Source organism: Vidua macroura, chromosome 1, assembly GCF_024509145.1.
Source record: "Vidua macroura isolate BioBank_ID:100142 chromosome 1, ASM2450914v1, whole genome shotgun sequence".
NCBI classification, from domain to species: Eukaryota; Metazoa; Chordata; class Aves; order Passeriformes; family Viduidae; genus Vidua; species Vidua macroura.
In genome coordinates, this window is record NC_071571.1 from 10,109,882 (window position 1) to 10,133,854 (window position 23,973).

The 23,973-nt window shown below is 37.8% G+C and overlaps 1 protein-coding gene across 5 annotated transcripts in view; it reads left to right on the top strand.

Moving 5' to 3' along the window:
* The window catches only part of ZMYND11 (zinc finger MYND-type containing 11), a 104,618-nt gene that overhangs the window by 57,036 nt on the left and 23,609 nt on the right, over positions 1-23,973 (top strand). For 2 of the 5 annotated variants that reach the window (XM_053985804.1, XM_053985811.1), the window contains exons 3-5: positions 4,871-5,030; positions 18,104-18,148; positions 20,922-21,083. In XM_053985804.1, coding sequence (XP_053841779.1) covers positions 4,871-5,030; positions 18,104-18,148; positions 20,922-21,083 — 367 coding nt within the window. The remainder of the gene's footprint in view (positions 1-4,870; positions 5,031-18,103; positions 18,149-20,921; positions 21,084-23,973) is intronic. The other 3 variants (XM_053985826.1, XM_053985819.1, XM_053985834.1) reach the window with 3 other exon arrangements.

Genomic DNA, 23,973 nt, shown 5'->3' on the forward strand with positions numbered 1-23,973 from the left:
ACTTCTGTGTCTATTTTGCTCCCATGGTGATCACAGCTTTAGAGTCTGCTTCCTCCACACCCCTAGGATCAAACCAGACTTCCTTCTTTAGTTTTAAGGTGTGTTATGAAGCACAGATTTCAGTTTTTATAGAAAGATATTATGAACACTGGCTAATTTGAGAAAAGTATTTTGAAGTTTTAGGAGTGAATTGGTGATATGCTGACAGACTTTGGTGCTTCTGGAATGTCCTATATATTGGGCAGGCAGGTGGTTTAGAGGTGGATCAGGTACTCCTGTGGTCCAGTTTGTGTAGCAAAGGGAGGTGACAAGATCCAGTTGTCAATTGGTAGGGCAAGAGATAGAGGAGATTTTGTTGCTGTGAAGACAAGGGTCTGTACCAGGTTTCCCTGCATATCTTTCCTCCCCTGCATTCAGTGTGCCTCAGGTGGGGTGTGCAGCAGGTGCCTGTGTGGCCCCTCTGAGAACTGCTGGAGGCCCCCCTCCACATGTGCTGTCCCCTTGGGCTCTCCCTGTGGTGCCTGAGAGGTGGTCAAGACTTTAGGATGGGTAACACTAATAATATAATAATATAAACAGAAGCATATGATGATATTTTATTCTTATTTATACCTGACTACTGTTCATCTGCAGTCCTGAAGAGGTTTGAACTTGCTATTTCACATTTCTCTGATTGGTATTTTGTAACCTCCTCTAAAGGTTTTCTTTTGCCATCAGACAGATGCACACATCAATTAGGTATATGCACATGTGCATCTACTCGATTCTGTTGGTAGTATTTTGTTTCTGAAGGTCACCACATTTAAATATACATTTGATGGTATGGCAATGAGGTTTACTTAAGGGTGGTAAAGAACAAACTCCATGCTAAAGGTCCTTATCCTTTGCTTTCCAAGTGGTGTTGCAATAATTGAAAACATGTATTATTAGGCCCTTAGAAGCTGATTACAAAAACTGTAATTTTGCTAGATTTGCTAGATTCTTCTGTGCTAATGTCAAGGAGATCTGCCCTACCAGTTCATAAATGGAGAAAATACTGACCTATAAACACTCTCATTTTCAGCAGCAGTTCAGTTGCTTCTGTATTCTGCAGACAAGCGGCCTCATTTGGTGAGATTTTGAATTTAGCATGCAGATTATCAGGCCTAACCTCCACTTTTCATCAGAAAGACCCTCATTTTATATAGTAGGGATTAGCACAGTTAAATTGTATTTTGAAACTGTTTCTTCAGCCCCCTATGTGATTAGGGCTGGTTTTCTGATTTAGAGGATTTTACTTTGTCTCTGTGCCTTATTCTCACTCCTTTGAGTGTATTTGCTTTACTTCTTGTGGCTGGGTTGTATTGCACTCCCAAATCTGTTGATATGGAGGACTGGGCAAGAGCATAACAAACCAGTATTCCTTCAACTCTCTGTTTCCAAGGTAAGGCTAATCAGCTTTTGTTGAAAACAGCAGCCAGGGATTGCTGTATCTCCCGTACTTGTTTTTTAACTTGTTGGTGCCAGATGCTTCAGTGCATGCAGAGCCAGGAAAAGACTTGGATTCAGTGGATTAGTGGTGTCACTTCCACACAAAGGCAAAATTTCAAGGTTGTTTTTCCCTGATCTAGTAATGAGGCTGATGTAGTAGCTGGGACTCCAAACATCATGCTTTCTGTCTCTGAGCTGGATTTTAACTCATTCTGCGTTTTCAGCATTTTTCATGATGTGACAATTCTTCACATTTCATTATTAAAGAACTTTAACTATCTTTTCTGATTTGAGTCCTGTGCCTTAGTCATGTCTTTGCTTACCTGCTGTCCTTCTGGCTGAAAAGAAACAAGATAAATTTTCATCCAAACCCTACAGTGTTGTTTTCTAGTCTTTGTGAATATCTAGTCATGTACACTTCACAGGTTTTAATAAAATAAAAATCTGGGGGAGGTTTCATTTTTCTAACAGCAGTTCTACTCTTTGAAGTAAAACCATTCTCTTTACATGTGTGTTCTTTGCTATGAAAGCTGATAGCATTTTATTTTAAAAATAGAAAACATAGCCCTTGTGACTCCCCGTGGCACAGTCTGAACATTGACTAAATACTCTTCAAAAAGCCACTGGGAATTTACTACTCCTGATTTACAGCTGGAGAAAATGGGGAGATAGTTGAGTTGGTAGCAGTACTTTTACTCTGGTTGAGAACACAGACTGGATTTGAGAAATGGGCGATTCTGGGCCTTGTGCCTCTTTTCACTAGTGCACAACCTGCTACAGTGGAAATAGGCAGATTAAACCTCTCAGCTGATTAGAGCTGGTTTAAGGCTTTTTGGTTTGCATTATATATGTGTTCTGTTCAGAGATAAAAGTGAGAAATCATTAAACCTGTAGCTTGCATTTAAGAATTCTGTAGGGCTGTGTTTCTGCGACCAGGGATGATACAGTGCAAATACATAGATTCTTCAGCAGGATACCCTGAGGTTTATGGCACTGGGTTAATACCTGATTTCTGTTCTCAGACCTATAGCAGCCCACCATATAAGTGTAGGGAAATCACTTCTGTGCACAGAGTCTGATTTGTTCTGTCAGTAAAACAGGAAGAATGATAGTTAGCCTGTTCTCTGTATTTTGAGACCTATCAAGGAGTTGAATTAATTACTGACACATGAATGCTATGGCTCTGTTGGGGACATTGTTAGCACTGAGTTAAAAATTGAGATTTGGTGAAAAAAGAGTAACATTAGCAAATGTTGAGAAAGATAATTTGCACTTCAAAAAGCTAGTTGTGTTTGCATAAATGTGTCCATATGTGCACACACACATGAAATACATGTAACATGATTATATAAGCAAATGAGCTGTTTTCATGTGGCTTTAAAGCTTCAACATTTTATGCTTCTATAGACCAGCGGTGTTCACTTGCACTCTGTTTGAAAATGAAGTCAATAGACTTGAGTCTATTGACTTGAGTCAAGGTTCACACCTTGGAGTTTGGAGAAATTTGAAAACTTACTTGTGGTGTTTAATCTCAATTGAACAGGTGCTCACATTGAGTTTTGTTTTCTGTAGAAGTAGAGAGGGATCGAGTTGGGCAGATGAGCATCCAGCCAAGATGATACAGACCTGAAGACCTGCCTTATCTTCTGATTTTGGCCCTTTGGCCCTATGTGCAAACCACCAGAAGATTCATATATATTAGCTTGGAACACAGACTTGCACAGAATATTGTTATTTCTGTATCAGTTGCTTACCTTTTATACAGTGCTGACATGCACACACCAATTAGGCTTGGACCATATCATGGTAGACATTGTAAAATATGGTAAATGGCATCATCTGCCTCTAAGAGTTTTTATCCTAAAAAAATTAAACCCCAAGACCCTGTAAACATGCTGCATTTATGCAAATGCCTCTGATATCACACAGAAATTCATACATGTCCTGTGCTGCTCTGATTATTGTATAATTTACTGTACAAATATATACTTCTACTCAGTCAGAAAACTACTATACTATTTTATATACAGTTTAGAGCAAAACAAAAATATCAGATTAGCATAAACCAGTTCTACCAAAAGCTTAAGAGAGAGAGCAGGAAAGGAAAAGACCTTTATTCATACAAAACAGTAAATAGTTTGAAAGGCAAATGTCTTCAAAGGGAGAGGTTGATCGAAGACTTGACCATTGGGGTGGTCTTCACTCCTTATTGCACATTTGTAACCTCTAAGGCATTAAAAATTCCGGTCAGCCATGTTATTAAAAAAAAATCTGAACAGATTTAATCCTCTTTTTTTTATGCAATGCTACTGCTTTAAAATAAATATTTCTTGAGTTTGCTTGTGATCATAATTACATTTTTTGTGAAGGTATTTGTGATGACAGTCACAAAGGAATTGTGGTTGATGGAATTCATTATGAAGCAGGAAGGCAAGGATACTATAGCTGACAGCTTTGTCTTAAAGCAGGCAAAATTACAGATTTCACTCTTAGGAAACAGGTAAAGACAGAGTACCTGGAGAAATAAAAATGGAGAGAAATTCAGTTAACTCTGTAACTTTAAGAGATCCATAACTAGGAAAATATTGTCCACAAAATAATTGGTTCCAAGTCAATTCATGTATCTGCTGATTACATGAGACTGCAGCTCTCCGTGTGCAGCAACTTCTGGATATGTTCTCAGAATTTTGTTAAAAAAACCTGAATTGTAATGACCTTAATGCAGAGAGGTCATCTTTATTTGAGAGAAGATAATTTTATGTTGTTTACTCCAGTTAATATTTGGTGTTGGTCTAGAAGCAAATTATACTGGATAAAGGTCAACACTACACAGCTGAATCTCATGTATATACACAGTTAAAGCTACATGTGGTTTTTGTCTCACCAGGGCAGTTTGTCACAGTGTGATCATTGTGATTGACTCAAGAAAAGGAGAAAAACCACTTAGCACAGTAACTTGAGCTGTTGGGTTTTCATATGTGATATATAAATTTCACATTTTTCATAAATGTGTTGTACACACAAGCATCACAAAGATTCATTGGTACATTCTGTAGTATGTATGCTATAAGGAAGTGTTAGAGAAATGCAAGTTTAAAGTAATTTAAAGGGCACAAATGGAGGTGGCAGAGACAAGCCCAAGCAGCATATGTGTTAATTTTGGGATTTTTTTTGGTAGAAGTTTACTGTGCTACTACTTGTCTATATGTTTACATGAAAGCTGCAAGAGGAAAAAGCTGATCTGAAGTAAATGGGGAAGTTACATAAATTTTGGCTGTTTGAAAACAATCTAAAAACTTAGAATGTGTATTATTTTAACTCATTTGCAAATGTGTGTATTTTGCTGACATATTTTATAATTTAAAACTAACACTGAAAGACTTTTGTGCTTTGTGTGCAGGTATATGTCTCGAGTCCATGGTATGCATCCAAAAGAAACCACACGTCAGCTGAGTTTAGCAGTCAAGGATGGTCTCATTGTGGAAACCCTGACCGTGGGGTGTAAAGGGTCAAAAGCTGGTATTGAGCAAGAAGGATATTGGTTGCCAGGAGATGAGATTGTGAGTATAAAGTCTTTGAGAAAATAAATCACGATTTCTGATATCTTAGCATGAAACTTGTTTTAATTTATATTTCAAACTATTTATAGATTCTGTGTTGGTGCTTGTGAACAGGGAAGTAATGCACTCTTAATTTTTTTTTAACCTTTTCTATTCCATAGAAGCTCTTTCCTCTTGAACTCTGAGTTTTCTGCTATGAAAAACTGGCCAAGTCCTTTGCTGGGTTATGCCTCACTTTTATGTTGTATTCTCTTCTACAGTTGTACAGGAAGACAGTAAATATTATTGGTATTACTTGAAATCCTCAGATGTTCTCAAATCCCAATGGTGTATTTAAAAAAAAAAAAAAAAGAAGTCACAAACTTTTTAATCTTGTTTTAATCTGAATCTGAAGAACAAAGAACACCCTTTCAGGAGTGCAACATGAAAGTATAAAATTATATGCAAACACACATGAAAAGATGTGTTTTACTGATATTCATGAACACCAGGACATTCAATTAGAAAGGATTTTCTTAGCAAATCAGCTGCAGGCATCCAAATAGTGTTCCACTGGATGTCTAACATAAATATTAAAATCCATTTAAATAGGTTGAAAGTTACATGAAGAGAAAAAAAACATGTTTTTGAATCCCTCCATAGCTGAGGTGGAGCACACTCACAAAGTGAGGGTAGTCACATAGACCAGGAAAAAGCTTGAACAATTGTTTTGCCTTGTTCAGAAGCCTCATCTCTTTATTTACAAGACAATATTTTCCTAACTAAAAAGAGTTTTGCAAAGCTTTAAAATACCTGAACTGGGAACTATTGCTTTGGAATATAAGTTGCATTAAATACTGATAAAAGGGTCAGCATTGTCTCAGACATAGCTAATACATTAAATTTTTAAAAAACCCAGAAAAACTCTAAAAACCACCAAAATGCTCCTTGCAATATGTAAGTTATCAGTAAGATCCTGAAAGTGAAACAATGTATTGGTTTTGGTTTTGTGGAAACAAGCAATATCCATAACAGAAAACATTATCATCAAAATTATCTCACTTACACGAATTTAAAGTATTGAAATGCCTTCATTTCAATGCATTGTATTTAATGTACATTATGTCACTGTTAAGATTTTCATTCTAATATCATTAGAAACTCCCAAGGGAACCTTTAAAGGGCATGTTACTGTTCTCCCTGGAAGGAAACATTTCAAAACTCCAGCTTAGCTCTTTTAGGTGTTTCTTACATGAGTTTTATCTGTTTAGAAGTGATATTAACTGTGTAGGCTCAACAAGACATAAAGCCTGAGATCTGTGATTATCTCAAGTATTCTGTATGTTTGTTTCCTCTATTGCTAAGAGAAAGGAAAAAAAAATTATCAAAATGCCTCACAATAGCCATTTCTTATATGATCATTCAAATAATGTTCCTGCTGCTTATTAGCAACATTTGTCTAACAAAACATGAAAGAATTTGCATCCTGTAAATTCCCAGTGAGTCATTAGAATTGCACAATTATTTTATGTCTGAGCAAAAAACGCTTTTTTCTTGACTGAAGATGCTGTTCAAGTCACATGATTAATAACCCTTTAGTTAGAAGCAGACTGCATTTTGTGTATTACTGCTAAGCACTCATACTTTGGGCTGTGACCATATGTGTGGTGGCTGTCTCAGTAGTTCAGAACACCACACTTGACTTAACAGTTTTATGCAAAAATAAAAATCAGCTTCTGATCCAGGCCATGTTTCAAAAGTACCCAAACCCAAACTTTTTGTTCCTAATACTGAATCAAAATGCTGCAGACAGATGAAGCAAAACACATTGACTTGGTATAAAGTCATTCTCTTTGTTCTTTTATTCAGAAAGTTTTAATGAGTAACAAAGTGTCATTGTCATCACTCAACATCAGATCAAGTATTTTCCGTTCTCTGACAATTGGTGCAAACCCATTGAGTTTGGTATGTTCTCTGCTTTGGACACACGGGGTAGTTTTACAGATGCTTTGTCTGCACTTGATCAAGAGGCAGTTTGTAGTTCTTTGTAATTCAGCACTGCTCAAATCTGGTACTAATGACTGTTGAACCATGAACTCAAGTTACATTTCAGTGAGGATAAATACACAGAATTCTTTTTGGAGATGCGGAGTTGCGCTTGGAGGAGATGGAACTCTTCAAAGCAGGGTTGTTAATGTTAAAATAGGGAATTCAGGCTCAAACTTTGGCACTTACAGACCCTTGACCTAATTGTCAAGTTTGGTTTGACTGGTACTACTGGAACTTGGAAAGCTCAAAACAGGAAAGAGAAGACTTAAGAACCAATCCACCACCCACTGACATCAGTGCAGGAATGCTTTTGCATTTTAGCTTCTTTCCTGGCACCACAATGGAAGTCAGCAAACACAGGCTGCTCTAAGGAGATAGCAAAGGGACACATTCTTATCATCCCTCCCCCCACTTTTTATTTGAATATTTGCTTGATGATTTTTTACACTTTTGAAGTTTTGGATCTGAATTTTAGCAGGGGAGAAGATTACTGGCCTTGGCCACAAAACTGCTGAGCTTCTTTGTCTGTTCCTGTAAGAAGTGCCTGACTAGAGGATGCCACATGACCTGAAAGTGCTGGTTGTGATGGTGACTGATGGCTAAATAGTGACAATAATTGAAAGTATAGAGATTATGAAAACACAGCTCTACTTGGAAAATATTAATTTGATAATCTGTGGTGCTTGCTTAGGGGTTTCCAAACATCTGCCCTATCCAACAGGTTGACATAATGATAATCTATGCAGTAAGGACATGATCTCTGATAGGGTTACTCTTAGCCTTCAGAAAAATTATACTACTTTGCTCTCATTGTTCTAGCAGTATGCTGAAGCATACTGCTATACAGTAAAAAAAAAAAAAGTTATCAAAACCTCACATATTTAGTATTATACAAAGGACAAGCTGAGATGCAAAGACAAAACATTTTGAGGACATCAGGAGGTTCTTCCAAAAGGGATGGCTCATGAAAATTAATATTCAGAAAAACTGGAAAAAAAACCCCAACAAACTAATGGTTGGATTTAAGAGTGTAAAATTATTCTGTCAGATATATGTGGGAGAAATATTTTTATGTAAGTTACTAAATTTAAAATGTGGAGTCAGTAACAAAATGTACTGTATTCCAACTGACATTTAAAGACTGGTGCCTAAACAAGAACTTTGCTGCAAATATTATACCTCCAGGGCTTGTGCAGGTATTCATTGTGTTTGTTCATTTGCCATGTCTCCAGATGTTTTGCACATTTTCAAAATGTGTTCTCATCTTACAGGCCTTCTTATCTTGCAGATGATTAATGCATTTGCACAAAATAAATGAGAGAAGAATTTATTTTCCATTTTTATTCAGGATTGTAGTTAGGAATTTTGCATTTTTCTGTTTGTTGATGCATTATTATACAGTTGAACAAAATCTCTTCAGCTTCTTGCCTTGCAAGGGAAATGTCAGTCCTGAAGTCTGGTAATGGAAGTTTACTTTTTTCTTTTTTTCGAAATTCTTTATGCCTATTTCTCACAGAACTTCTGGAATTTGAACATGCTATTTATTATCAGCATAAAAAAAAATCTTCTTGCTCTTTGGGTTTAGAAAAAAAATTGTAAATCAGTGTTGTTAACTATGTTTTGAATGCAGTTGATAAAATAGAAAGGAAATGTAGTTCTTCAAGAAAATAAGAATGAATCTTCTTACCTATTCATTACTATTTTCTGTTCTGCCATGATTTTATGTACTTTTATCTATGTAACATAGTACTGTGTCTAACCCCAAGGAAAGAAATTGAATTTAAGTACCAATGTCCTATGGCTTAATGGGGGGATTAGATGCAGTTTTTAGAGTTAGTTTGTCTTACTCATTTACATTTTTCTACAGTGTGCACTGAGCTATTTTGAGCATTTTAATGTGCCACTTCTTCTCCTCATGATTAAAGTCATAAAGCTGCTCTGACCCAGAGAGAGGCTTCGTGAATGTATAATTTCAAATTTCCTGTGTTCATGAAGCCAAACAATATTGTGCTCTTCTAAAATGGAGATGTGTTCATAACATGGGTTCATTGTTTGCATCTGATTGCAACATACTCCACAACACTGCTGTGGTTTAAAAATGGTTCATAGTGGCCAAAGACTCTAATGAGATGTGAAGAGTGAGGCTTCACACTTACTTAAGGCACTGTGAGCTATTTCTTCACTGAAGAATGCATAAAAGATGATTATATTTTCAAGAGATTATTCTTTTATAGAGTTCTGTTTTCTGATCATTTAATTGATTGCCTATAGAAAGAGGCAGCAATTCTTCTGGGTAGTTAAGTCTGACTGGGGGGTTCAGTTACAGTCCTGTGTATTTGGTCCTCTCTGTACCTAAATTATTGCCTTGCCAATTCTTCCCTCTAAAGAGGTTTTAGTTTAGTGGAGAGCATACTGTTTGGAGGGGAAGTTTCCTTGCTTTTTCCTGCTTTCAGAAAACACTAGAGATACAACTTGCTTTTCCCCAACACACACATGTATTCGCAGTGTGCTAATTCATTACTGGGGATTTTTCTGGTATTTTAAATTGAGAAAGTACTGGTGCTTGCTCAAAGCAACTCCAGATACTTCCAAGTCACAAAGCTGCCTAAATAATCCATCTCTCCACTCTGTCTGTATTCCCATCATTATAACATTTGTTGTAACCCACTGTCAGCACTGTGAGTCTTGAAGGTGATTTCGATACCCCAAGTGATCTCAGACACACACCCAATTATTTTTGTTATTTGATGTGTTGCAGGTTTGATTTTGCTAGGATCAGTCTATGAGAAAGGAGTATTTTTGGCTGTTATGTTTGTGTTAATCTAAATTACTTTAGATTGAGCAAAGGCTTGATTCCTTGCTTGCCATGCTTAATTGCTTTTGTAATTATATTGATTTTTCCATGCTAAGTCAGTATTGGTAGCCAGAAGCTGTTTTTTGAACTGGCTGTGTCATCTTGAGTCTCCATAAATGTGAAGATAATTGTAAAAAGCTTAAGTACTGTCACTGTGAGAGTCTGAATCTTTTCTGTACATAAAATACATTTTAAATAATAATAATAAAAAAAAAAACCAAACAACAAAAGAGAAAACCAAACCTCAATGCAAAACCAGCCTGAATAGCTACCAGTTCCTGCTAGCAAGCTGGGGGCTTCTAAATAACTAGGCTGAGGAATGGTTTTAATGTGCATCCCATTCTTTTCAGTTAGGGGCAGAAGGATAATATAAAACAGCAATAGTGACAGCCAGTGCCTTCATCATGAAAGCTCTTACAACTGAAGAGCACAAAGAGGAAGAACATGTCACACCAAATGAAGAAAAATCTCCTTCAGTATTTAAAAAAAGTCTCTGTTTGCTTTATCCATCCGTATTGCCTTTAATGTGAAGTCCTGCATGAATTCACTGATCCAAAGCCAAACACAGCCCAAGCCATATTAGTTAATATTTTTTACATATTGAACAAATTGTGAATTTTCCAGGCTGGAATGTTCCAGAGAGATGCCTAATTATTGTGAAAGTGCCAGAGTTCTTTACACTTGATGATTCACTGATTGATCCCATGAGAGAAGAAATTCAAACTGGCTTCCATCCCTTAATACCACACATCAGGGAGAGAATGAGGAGGCTTTGAGGTCAGGCCACATGCCAGCCTGGTCACACAAGAACACTCAAGGAAGATAAGCTTCTGAAACTCTTTGAATCTTTTCTGTCTGTCTTTCCATCCTTTAAGGTCCCATCATTCGGAGCTTAATTTTCCAAAGGCTGCCATCAAATCAATCCTTCATGTGCTAAATGCAATGAATTTTCTTGCAAATTATTGTAACAAATTGCAGATGTGATTCTGCTTATTAATAAACTAAAAATAAGTGGATTTGTGAAAGTTCAGAAAAGTAAATATATTTAAATCATCAAATCAAAGCATAGACTATTTTGTCCTAGAGAAGCGAATTAGACTTCTGAATTCCCAACTCATGGAAGAGAAATTCTTTCTGCATTAAAGCCAAGACCCTCTGCTGTCTTTGCATTAAGGCTGTTAACATGCAGCTCATGACAATGGCCTCACAGCCATTCCAGTGGTTCTTCCTGCCTCTAGATGGTTAAGAATAGTGAGCAATTCTCTGCATTCCTTTTCCAATCTTGTTTTTCTCTTTCCATCTGTTCAGGGGTATTTCTTCCCTCTCCTCTGCTCATCTTTATTTTTTGTTCTCTGGAAAGGGAGTTCAGGATCTTGTTTGCAGGATCTTCACATTGCTGAAGGTGACACTAGTAGACTCCATCTGACTGCAGAGGGATGCTGCTTCTTTTAAACTGGTGAAACAACCTTGTCAGCATCTTCACTTGACTCTCTCAGCTTTGCCAACTTGACTTTTAAAAATTCAGTTGATGTAATGCTGTATTCTTCTTTGAGGCTTTCACTCTCCATTCTGGAGTTGAGATACTGATAATGTTGTTCACAGATTCAACAAAATGTTCTTTTTGGATTGAAAGGATGTTTTTAAGAATGAGAATTTACCTTTGAGTTTGAAGTAAACTAGTCAAACTAGTCTGTAGAAAGGTTCCATCATGGGATTTAAATTATGCTAATAGAATAATGACATAGATCAGTCTGTCTTGAGTTTGTTTTGAAAATAATGTATCTTGGGTTTTTTCTACCCCTTTTGTGCCCACCCTCACCTAGTAGAGTTGTTTGTATTAACTTTGTGGGTTCAAAATGCTCTGTATCTCTGGCACCTGATTTGAATCTTTTATTATTGTGCCATGCTGGTCACTGAATTAAACTTCATTGAAGCTGATGGGCTTATTAATATTCATGCTTAATTCACAATAAATGTAATCCCCATGCCCTTCTATCAACTGACAGCTGAAACAATACCAGCCACACCTACAGCACAGGACACACGGACAAGAGATTTAAGGAACCTGTTTAGGAGGTTCTGCTGTTGGTTCAGATAAAATGTTTCTGTGTGTGCTGAAACATTACCCTAAAGAAAAACTAAAAAATAAGACCAGAGAAGCAAGGTAAACTTATTTTAAGCAAGAAAAGGAAAGAAGACTATTTTTGTGCACAGTTCTTGAAAGGAGACTTGGAACAACAAACAAAGAGTTGGTTTATTTCTGGTCTGGATTTCCTTCTTTCTAGGGGAACAAAACCATAATGTGGACATAAACAGCATTGCACCTGATAAATTCCTCACTCCATTACTGATTTATCTCCCTAATGAAAATAGCCTACAAACCTCCTCTTGGCTCCTAAGTTAACCTAAGTTAAAAATTGTGACATTAATAGCAGAGCGAATCCAGTTTCTGAGGAGATAAGTTGAAAGTTTCTATTAACCTTGAACTTGCTTGGAATGTGAAGAAAGAAAAAAAAAACATTTTCACTTGAAATTATTTTCTATTTCTAATATCCTGGAGGAGAACACTTGTATTGTCTCACCTTAAATAATGTACACTGCTACTACCCAAACATGATATTCTTGGGAAGGAAATTGAGATTTATTCATTACTTCAAGAGCACAGCTCATAGGCTGAGCAGATAAGTGTGACAGGGGTTTAAGCAGTCAGTTTGGCTGCTGACATGCTACTACACTTCTTGGAAAAAACTCCATATTTTAGCACTGGGAGCTTGAGTCTGGCTCTGTACTTTGGGACCTATCACCCCAAATTGTCCTGAACACGGCTTCAGGGCGGGAAGATGAATAAAAATCTACCTGTCCTGGCAGAATCCAGAGAACATTTGGGTGGTTTCTGCCAGAAACTGAAGACTTCTCGGACAAACTGGAAATAAATTCAGTGAAAGAAAGCCAAAAGACTTCTGAGAGGATGTGGAGTTCTCTGCAGAAACTGAGTCTTCCTGCATAGTGCATCAGGAGAGGAAACAGTTACCAGTGAAGAAAATGGAAATGGATTGTTACAAGCTCATACATACATGGACTACGGAGAAGGAGATTTTGATCTCTCCCCTGACTGGTGGTTTTGTGTTGGTTCTTTTTAGAATAGAAAGGGTTTCTAAAATAAGAGAATTTAAAAACCATGTAAAACAAAAAATTCCAATTAATTGCTGAGATTGCTAAAACCTTGGCCATAATAAATAAATAAATAAATAAATAAATAAATAAATAAATAAATAAATGTACTTGAAAGAAAGCAAGATACCTCAGTAGTTATGAGGACATATGAATTCATAATTATTTTGGATTTCTTCATGATAAAATATGAATAATGAGTACTTCCAAAGTGTCCTACAGGGGCACTTTATGGGAATACATTTTAAAGATAAAGCTCAGGTCTGAGAAGGAGAGAATCCATAAAGGCAACTGATCTGAATGGATAGATTATCCTGTCTGTAAAAGCACACATTGTAGCTACCTGCTGTAGCAGGTAGCTTTTCTAGAAAAAGAAGGAAAAGATAAAGTGAAGCAATTTTCACAAAGGGATTCTAGCTGCTGAAATTTTTTTGGCTTTGGAAGAGAGATGGATGCATGTTTATTTGTTAATTCCTGAGATGAGCAAAAGCAGTAGGAAAAACATAGATGCAAAACAGGAAGAAATATATCTAGTAAACACAGGGATACAGAAAAACTGCAGGGAGAAAATAAGCTTATTTTGGTGCTGGATTTACCCCAAAGCATTGCTCTAGCATTAAACGTGATGATCTAAGAAACTTTTATCATTGGAAAGCAATCGTCCTGATCAAATATAGAACCTTTACAGTAATGATGAAAGGGAAATACTTTATTAAACAGCTAACTCACCATTTACCTGCTGCAAAGATGGAGTAAGTCCTCTGAGCCATCAAGGAATTAATCACACCTTCCTCGGTTTGAAGCCTAACCTTTTCATCATTGTTCTGATGAAAAGATAAAAGCAGATCCTGTAGGCTACTGAAAGGATGTTTACAGGAGGATTCATGCTTGCTAAAGAATAGATGGAGCCAGGGACAAGGCATGAAGAGAAGACTGACCAAAGGGCAGTGGGAAGACTGCCCTCACAGCAGACCACGGCCTCTGGTGGAAAACATACAGAGTGTCCCCACTGCATTTGAAAAAAAACACTGGAAATGATGTTCCATGACACATAATGTTTTTTCCACCCAGGTGTTATTTGGTGCATGCTGATGTCTGAATGGAAACCAGTACATCTGCCAGGGACCCCTGATAAGCTGCAGATTTCTTACTGGCTGCTGTGCCCAATGAGATAGAGCCTGTTTAAAATAGAGGCCAGTGTGCACCTACCACATCCACTTGAACTCTCTGAAAAAAAAAAAAAAAAAAAGGGGTAGGGCTCTCATCTGTGCAGCTCTACAGATAATCAGCCACACTTTGTAAAACTCCTCTTACTACAGAGCAGTTACTTGGAAGTTGAACAGAATTGCAGAAGTAGTGCAAGAAGAAGATGAGCAAAGGGAGGCATTTCAAAGCTGAGCTAAATGCTGGTATTGCATTTCTGCAGCTCATCAGGGCTGTTAACAACCCTGATGCTCCTGTCCAAGCCTGCTTCAGGTTGCCATTTGTGTGGGGCAGGGATTCCAGTTATTTACACTGTGAGAGAAGTACAAAACAGATAAATTAAATGGGCAGTAGCTATTTGCAAGAAATGTAGAAGTAAGAAGCATTTCTTCAGGTTTTGTACTGGAGGACAAAAGATGGAGTCTTTGGAGTCTCATAGGTAGTGCACCCCCACTGTGGTTCCTGATAGTCGTGAGTCATAAAGATGTACTGCAAGGTTTTAGCAATTACCTTTAGTAAAGCTCATGTCTAATTGAGAAAGCTTTGATGGAGCAGATGCTGCCTGAAAAAGACAGAAAGGAACTGATTTATTAAGAATGGAAAATGTGTTCAGACAGAAATAGATGCTGCTTTGTTTAATGTGAGTGGGGGCATAGTTTCCTGCAGCATACTCTGAGTCCTCTTAAGGAGGGGACCCAGACACCAGAGGAGAGTAATGAAATGGTAGACACATCCATGCTAGAATGCAGTACCACCATTTCTTATATAATAAAGGCTTTTAATTTACAGCAGAAAGTTTGAAATATGAAAGATTAAGTAAAGATAGGAATTACTTCCCAACAGCAGCTAATGACGGATGCATGTTACAAAACCTAAGCAAAATCGAAGATTTGAAAAAAAGAGCATCATTCTTGTGAGGCATTTATTTCAGTGTATCTTTCTACTTGATATGGACTGGTAGTCAATTTTGTTGGGTTCCAATGAAGAGTTACTGAAGGCCAGCAAAAAAAACCTTGACATCAGAACCCAAGATTTTAAAAGCTTCTCTCTTAGTTGAAGGGGGGAATATGTAAAGAACTCTGATTTTAAGGCTGGTAGAGGTGAGAAGAGATGGAAGTGTTCTTTATGGCTGTTCCCAAATCCTAAAATATCAGAATCCAGAATATTTGCTTCAGAAATTTTGTCTTTAAATTGGGCATGCCTATCTCATTATATGTTAAAGAAATTAGAATCTAAGAAATAGTAGGAACTTATTTATTGACATTCTTTAAAGGGTTATGAAATAGTCATGGAAAAATTACACTAAAGTCTTGGCCTGGTGATGAAAATTACTTGAAATAAATGTAGCATGTAAATACTACTATTTTTAAATAATTTATATTTTTAAAATTACTTCTATCTGCTGGCAGATTGCTATTCTAGATTCCACCACTGTGACTGACCAAAAGTGTTACATGGTAGGTGAAATCTACTGTGTATCTGCTAATACTTTTCCTTTAAACTAGTGAAAAACTGCTGTAAGTTCCTTATCCACTGGGCAGCTGGAGCTCTAGGGACTGTTAAAGCTTAGAGAACATGCAGGGCTGACAATGAGTCTGTGCACAGGTGGGTCTGAATGAAAATCCAGTGATCTGGAAGGAGCTGTGTGTGCAGGAGTGTAGGGGAGAGAGAGGGGAACACCACAGCAGCACACATGTAAAAGAAATGCTGGAGAAGCACTTAGAACATCTGGGGGGGGGCGGAGGGGGGGAAGTGCAAAGAGTGCTATGGGACAAGTGCCACACAGGAAATGCTGGGAACCATGAACTCCATGGGAAATTATTTCCTTCATTTGCTTCAGATTGAATTTAGAACAACAGAACTGTGTGTATTCTATTCGTAAATGAACATGATCGTGCCAAAGGGGTAACTGACTTATAACTGTCTTTCCCATCTATGTGACCCTTTTTTTTTTAGCTTACTGGATGGGTCCAAAGGATATCCGTAATTTGGATTGTTTGGGAAATCTAGTTCAACTGTGTGAAACCAGCAAATCCCCATAAGGGGGAGTTTCATGAATAGAGTTTTGCTTTTTTCCCCCCTCCCTTTTCCTCTCTCCACCTGATAGTAGTGACTTAATACCGAGTATCTGGGCTACCATTAAGGGACTTGGAGAAAACTGATTAACAGGTAAGAAATGAGCTACATTAATGGAATGTGCATTATAAGAAGGCAAAGTGGTCCTTTTAGACAAAGTCTAAGAAAGGAGGTTATACTGTTTTCATGTGTTACACCTACATATAATTTATATGAAAATGAAAATTTATTACTTGTTTTAACATCTTTTTTTTTACAATAATTACGGGCTTGCTGTGGTATGGAAGTGACCTAATAGTTACAATTGTGACCTCTAAGTTATTGTTAATTTTACTGTCAGTATGTGCTTCACATCTCCTACTTAATGGTATGCTAATTGTACAGCAGGATGTCACATTCTCCAACATACAGATTCCCTATTTCAATTACAGCTAAGTAAATCTCCATTACTAATGAGTAAGCATTTCTTTTCCATGTACATTTGCATTATAATGGACATTTTCTTTGTGCACTAAAATTATTCTTTCCTTGACAACAACTATGTATTTTATTTTACAGTAAATGCTACGACATGATGATTCATTCCTTTCTGTTGGGTTTATCTGTATTTAAATTGTCAAATGCTCTGGATAGCCTGACATTTTCTATCCCATGTTATTTTTCTGTACTTCCAGAATAAATGTATGTATTTTCTTTAAGACAACCTACTTAAGACAAATGACAAAGAAAAGTAAGCTTACGTGCCAGTCATAAATTAAGATGTATATTTGAAATTGTTGCAGTACTTCACTCATGTTGCCGAGTGAATCTCAGCTATTTATGTCAGTGCAAAGTGACCTTTACGATATAATGTTTGACAGATTTGAATATAAAGAACAAGTGGCCACGTGTGACACATATGATGGCATGATCCCGCTCTGCTTAACAGAGCATAGCTCTTTGGCTATTACACACAGTCCCCCAAACTCATTTGCTGTCCTGCTGGTGCATAGATCCACGACTGCAGCGGGCAGCTGGGCAGGACGAAGGGGGAAGGTCTCCTGTTGGATCTGAGTTACGCGGCTTTGCTGCCAAATCCGCTCCCTCTCGGGGCCAGTCGCTGGTGCCGCTGAAGCGCGCTGAACTTGGGCAGAGGATTCCCTTTGTCTGGAGCACAGTGACCCGGGAGCCCTTCCCTGCCCTGAGCCAGAAATCTCAGTCCCTGTGGCGGAGATCCTTCCTCAGTCTGCATGGCCCTGGGAAAATGTGTCACCTTTTATACACAAACAAGGACTGTGAGTTTTATTGATAAAGTGATAGCCTAACCTTTGATGATATACAGCAAAGGTGTTGCTTTGCTTTTGGTGGGGCAACTCCCTGTGCAGTAAATTATGTTAGAAGAATCTTATTTAGATGCCCAGAGAAGGTTTATGTATCAAAGAGAGTGCATTAATTAACAATCATTAATATTCTTGATGATTTTTAAATTGGCCTGGTGGTGGGTATGTATATGGATAAGAATGATGGGTATTGAGTTCTTTTAATCATATAAGTATGTGGGATATTTTAAAGAAATAAAATGTGGTGAAAGTGTCAGGTAGCATTCCAGGAATGCAGGAGGAAATGTATGCAACCAAAAGTTAGAACTAACAGATTGATTTCCTGGTCACTGTGCATGAATTCTTTCTAGCCTTGTGTATATCCTGATAATCAGATGGCTTACAGTATAGATACAAAGTTTGTTTTGTTTTTATTTTGAAAGGCCTACGGTATGCAGCCTTTTTCCCAGACAGCAGCAAAAAACAAGGTGAACAATTTTTGCACTATGTGGTTTTGAATTCTGTCATATTTTCTATTACGTTTCTGTCTTCCATTAGGATAGCTTAGTTTACTCTCTTAGCCACCACCATCATCCATATCACTCCCGGTCCCGAGCTGAGTGTGCCCCCCGTGTGTCCGGGGCTCCGGGGCTGGCAGTGGCCGCTCGGATGTCGCAGCTCCCGGCGCTGTCACCGCGGCCGCCCTTGGGCCGCCGCTTTCGGGAGCGCCCGGCGACACCTGGCGGTGCGAGCGGGAACTGCAGCCCCGCCGCGCCCGCGGCTGCCGGAGCGGCCTGACCTGCCCGACCCCAGGCGCTGGCGGCCAGAGCTGGGCACAGCTAAACGAATCCCATTTCCTGCATGAAAATAAAGAAGTTAATAAATAAATAAAGTGCTGGGAGCACATTCCCCTCCCATTCACACTTAGGTAAAACGATAGAAGCAATAACCAACATTTCATTGCTGTTGGAGGAAAATTAATGCCTCTGACCTCGCTATTGAAGTCAATAGGGCAGATGTCCACAAGGGTTATGTACCTTTTTTTATCTTTTTTTTTTTTAACTAGCTTTTCAAATATGTTGCACAAATGACTGTTTTATGTATACTTATGCACTAAATATACTGCATTAAACTAAAACTTTTTTCTGTGAAAAACCTTGCATTTAGAAATAATGAGGTTTTCAAAACTTTAGAGTGTGAATACTGAAGGAAGCCTCTTCTGCTGTTTTATTTAACGTCATGGTTTCTGGCTTCAGTGTATGGTTCTTCTTGCCAGCAAATATATTTCCGTATGTTTATGAAATTCCACATCTCTTTGCCAGCATATTTCTTAACAATGGAATATCTGGGAGATACGAATATTTAACTAGTACAAACAAAAATTAAGAATCTTGGAATCCTGATTCTGTGGTGAAATTGCAGGACCTCTTGGGGTCTTCTCAGTTTAATTTTTATCTAAATATAGATTCAACCAAAACTGATTATTTTTCTTGCCTAATGGATGCTTTACTGCCACCTGATTTTTTTTTCATCTCCTACATACAGTTAATATAAATGAAGTACAAAACACTACTTTATCCTGATTTCTCTCAGTCTACAGGCAAATCAAGTACACCAACAATGCAGTATCTTTAGTTGTTTACAAAATATCCTAAAGAAAGGGCTCCCAAAGTACACAGCCACTGGACTTTGGAAGGGGAAAGATTTGGTGAAATAAGAATGTGTTCTTTTAGCCAAATTTGGTGGTATTATGCCATTTTGAGATACACAGAATTTGCTAGTAAAATGAAATGAGGAGAAATGACAAAAGGTCATGTTACACTGTTAATCTGCACAACAAAGGAGGGCAAAGTTCTGAGTTCAAAAATCACTGGTTAAGATTTCATAGGGTGGTTTTTTCCCCCCCTCTAAACTTGCTACCCCTGCAATCCAACATTCATGGTACATCAAGTTTAGTGCAGGCAGTCTGGGTTGGGGCTGTCCCAAAATCTCTGTGTGCATGGGGGCTCTGGTCAGATGAGTTCTGTGCACAGCACGGCCGCTCTTCAGCACGAGGGACTGGAAGTGCCACTTGAGCGTGGCACTTCTTACACTGCTCCGCTGGAGGAGACCTTTCACACAAGGACTGCACTTCCCAGGCACAGAATAACGAAAATCAGAAAAATGCCAGTCCTGGCAGTCAGTGGGAATTGCTAACTCCACCTTTACAACGTGACATTAAAAACAGCTTGATCAGATTTTTATCAAGATAATTTATTGAAGAATAGGAGTAGTTTTTTTCAGAGATCTGAACCCATTGAAAAGTGACATTTGACATGAAAAGGCATTGGGAGTTTTATCTGAGATATGACAGCTATTTTGTCTTTTAAGTGTAGAGAAAACTGTGGCATTTCAGATAACAAACATAAACATTTCACACTGGCCACTGGCAATTCTGCTTGGTTTTAGAACTATAGATTCCTAGAGCAAAATTCTGCCTCCAAATTATATGCATGCTGCTCTCATTTATTTCAGGAAAGCTTGTGCACATGTTTCAAAGGTCAGAATTTGGCCGTTGGGGGTGAATTTTCAAGGAAGAGTATATTAAAGACACCTGTGCATCAGCAGAACCATATCCTTTGTCTACTGCAGAACATTTCAGGAATGAGCCCAGTGCTATTGAGCACAGCAAGTGAAACATTTTATATGTTTTGAATTGCATTGGGATTGCTTAGCAGGAACATTTCTTGCAGTAATTGGTTCATGATTTCATTTATTTCTTGTAACTCAACACTTTGATGCTGAAAAGTTGTCAGTTTTAAGAGAGTAAAGACTGGAAGGGACCGCCCTTCAGAAAATTACAGTTGAAAATATAATGTAACAATCAAACTAAGGGAAATAGTCCAAGAAAATAGGTATGGTCTGTTGAGGTGCACAAACTTTTGTTTGCAATCTAATACAGAGAGGTCAACAAATGTTTTACACAAAGGTAGAAAACAAACCCACTTTTTATTGTGGACAGGGCTCATATTTGAAATTGTAACTAATCAGACAATTGAAAAAATTAAAACTTGGCATTCATATTCTATTGGAGTTAGTGTGTATTAAATTGATGAAGATCTTTAAGCACGTAGGTTTTCCCCTGATTTTTAAACATTATACACTTCTTAAAAATGTTTATAATGTCTAATTGCTGCTGGATTTCAAGACATATCAATTTTGTTCTTAGTTCCTGCAGATTTTGACAGAATGTCATACCAAAATATTTTGTATTTTTTGTAGGACTGGGAAACAGAAAATCATGACTGGTATTGTTTTGAATGCCATTTGCCTGGAGAGGTGTTGATATGTGACCTGTGTTTTCGTGTGTATCATTCCAAGTGTTTGTCTGATGAGTTCAGGCTTAGAGACAGCAGTAGTCACTGGCAGTGCCCAGTTTGCAGGGTGAGTACCTATGAGATTTCATGTGCTGATTAGAGGATTGATATTCATTAATAGATTTATGAAGGTGTCCAGATGGTCTGGCCAGGTTATTGGGTAAAGAACTGAACATTGAAATGATGGTTCATACCTAGAGCATCTGTACAGAGGTACCAAAATGTGGTGCATGTAGCAGATGGCTGTTTTTGAAGACTCCAGCAAGTTTTACTTGCACAGTACCCTGTGCCAGAGTGTGTGCACCTGAGTGCAGTAAACTGTGGGAACCTTCAACAAGAGTAAACAAATTACTGTATAAGATGCTACTGTTTTTACTTAATGCTGTTTTAATGAATCATTTTTGTATTTTGATGACTTGCATTCTTAATATTTTATTGGAACGGTATTTTACATTATAAAGCCACAATCATGTTACTGATGAGGCTAGTATCAAAAATATGGAGTTAAATCCTGCTTTTCATTTACTGATGTGAATTCTATTGGTGCAAAAAGGGCAATCTGGATTTCACTCATGGCATCCATATCTATATTGGTTTTTCTTTAAAAATGCTATTCTTATGAATATGGCAGGGAGACAGCAAAAAGCATTTCTTATATACTTTCCAAGAATAGGCAGATATGTTGTCTACATGTCATTAGAAGATTAAACATTCTGGTCAGGATGGTGCTTACTGGTACCTAGCCTTGAATCAGCCAAATACCTGTTGCTGTTGTCATCTCTGTGTCACCTCCCCAAATGGAGCATGTCACTAGGCTTCCTACAGAGCCAGGCTCCCTTCCTGTGGAAGGAATAATGCATATGAATGTTTCAGATAAAATTGTTGCTACAGAAAGGCATAAAACTGCCAGTTCCACTCTGCTTCGGATTGCTGGAGAGAGAGGCACTTCCTTTGCTAAAAGCTTGGATTAGCTGTAGAGCCCCAGACTGACCTCAGGATGATCTGTGCTGCAAGGAATGTAAGCTTTCAGGCACTTTGTGGGATGGGGAAGCAGTTGTTGAAAACATGTGGATTGTTTTGTTTCAAAACAGCACTTTTTGACTGCTGTTACCTTAGCATGAGTTCCACAAAACCTGTTGCTGTTGCCTCGGACTGGGAGCTCTCAGGGTTTAGGGAAATAGTAAGAATATCAGGCCTGCCTCAAGGAAGCTGAAAGTAATGAGAAAGAAGTAGTGGCAGGGAAAAAATTGTTAAGAATAAAAACATATACTGTATCTCTCCATATTGAATTGCTAGCCTTTAATTTAGCTACTCAATATTCCCTCTGTTAAAAACACAAAGAATGACCATATATAGATGAATTATTTTCATATTTTTAAATAAATCTCTTTAATAATTGTTGGGTCTTCTTACAAGTATTGATTATTCCTATAAATAGTTAAAATTAGGTAAACTGCATCCAGTCTTCAGTTTGCTAGGAATTTTAGATGATGCCTGGTGAAGGTAGAGGATGTGGATAGTTTATGCCACCTTGTGTATGAGGTGGTTTCATAACATCTGTCTTGTACCAGAGTGGAAATGCTGAATCATTGCTTGGAATATGCTCTGATACGTCAGCTTTGAGAACAGTTTGACTTTCATCATGAAGCCTTGAAGTCCTTTATGGCAATGATATTAAATAAATGTTTACCTTAAAAAAAATCCTGTGAAACTTGAGCCATGTGCTCTCTGCCTATCCTTCTGTATATTGGTTCCTTTTTTGTTATACAAATATTAAGGAGAGGATTTGGGGACTCTTAAATACTTCCTGCCCCAGAGGCCTTTGGCTTGCTTAGTGCCTCAGGTGATGATCAACCTATTTTTGTGGATATTGTGAACACTATGGCAACCTTTCTCCCCCAGTGCCAGCAGCTCCTATTTTTCTTGTTAATTCAAATCACTTCAAGCCCTAATTCTGCAAACTTGGGCTAAGGAGGCTTGCACAGTCCCTGTAAGTGTGGGAGTCAGCATCCTTGTGTCAGTAGTCATCCTTCAGTATTCTGTTACTTTCTCCCCACCCTCCTAGGAAATGACTGCTCTAATTTAATTTTAAAAGCAAGAAAGTGGCCTATATTCAAAAAACTAATAATGTGGAGAGAGCCCTGGCTGATGTCCAGAGGGCATAACAGAGCTTAACCATCTTGCATGAGGGCAGTGGGGGATTCACACTGTGTTATCAGCAGTAAATAAGTATCTTCAAGAAAAGTGATAGCTGGGACAAAGAGATACATATATTTTCATATTTAATTCCATAAGTGGACATGGCACTTTTCACTTGGAGATTTCAAAGCTCTTTACAAAGGTGAAGTAAAAGTATGTTTAAACCATAATGTATTGAGAGAAATAATCGAAGAACACTTCATTCTTATGTAAAGATTGCTCTTGTAATGCTTCCAAAGTCAGCAAGCCTTTGGATTTTTCATTTCACAAGTGCTGGTTGTATTAGTTTGATCAACCAGTGCAGCTTTATCTTGCACACTTGGCTACTCAGAAATATTTTATAAAGGCCATTGCTAAGGATTTGTTCATAACTCTAAAAAATATTTTCTTCCCATATCATTTATAACAATCCCTTTCAGACCTTGTTCTGAACTCTGTTTGCCTGCTCATGGTTTTTCTCCATTGCATCCATAAACAACAATGTCCAGTTCCTCATTTGTTTCTTTTTTAAATTGGTGGGACCGCTCTGAATATTTTTGTACCCTATATAACTCTCAGCAGGAGTCAAAAGTCAAACAAAGTTCAATTCAAACCACATTGCACTGATTGAAATTTTTCCCTGACTGTTGACTAATCATTGTCTTAAGTGAAATAAATTGGCGTTATCAGCAAAATTCCTGGTAGACAAGTCACAAGAGAAAAGCTTAATATTGAATGAGCTTAGAGATTACATTTTTCACTACTGGAATAGTCCGTTC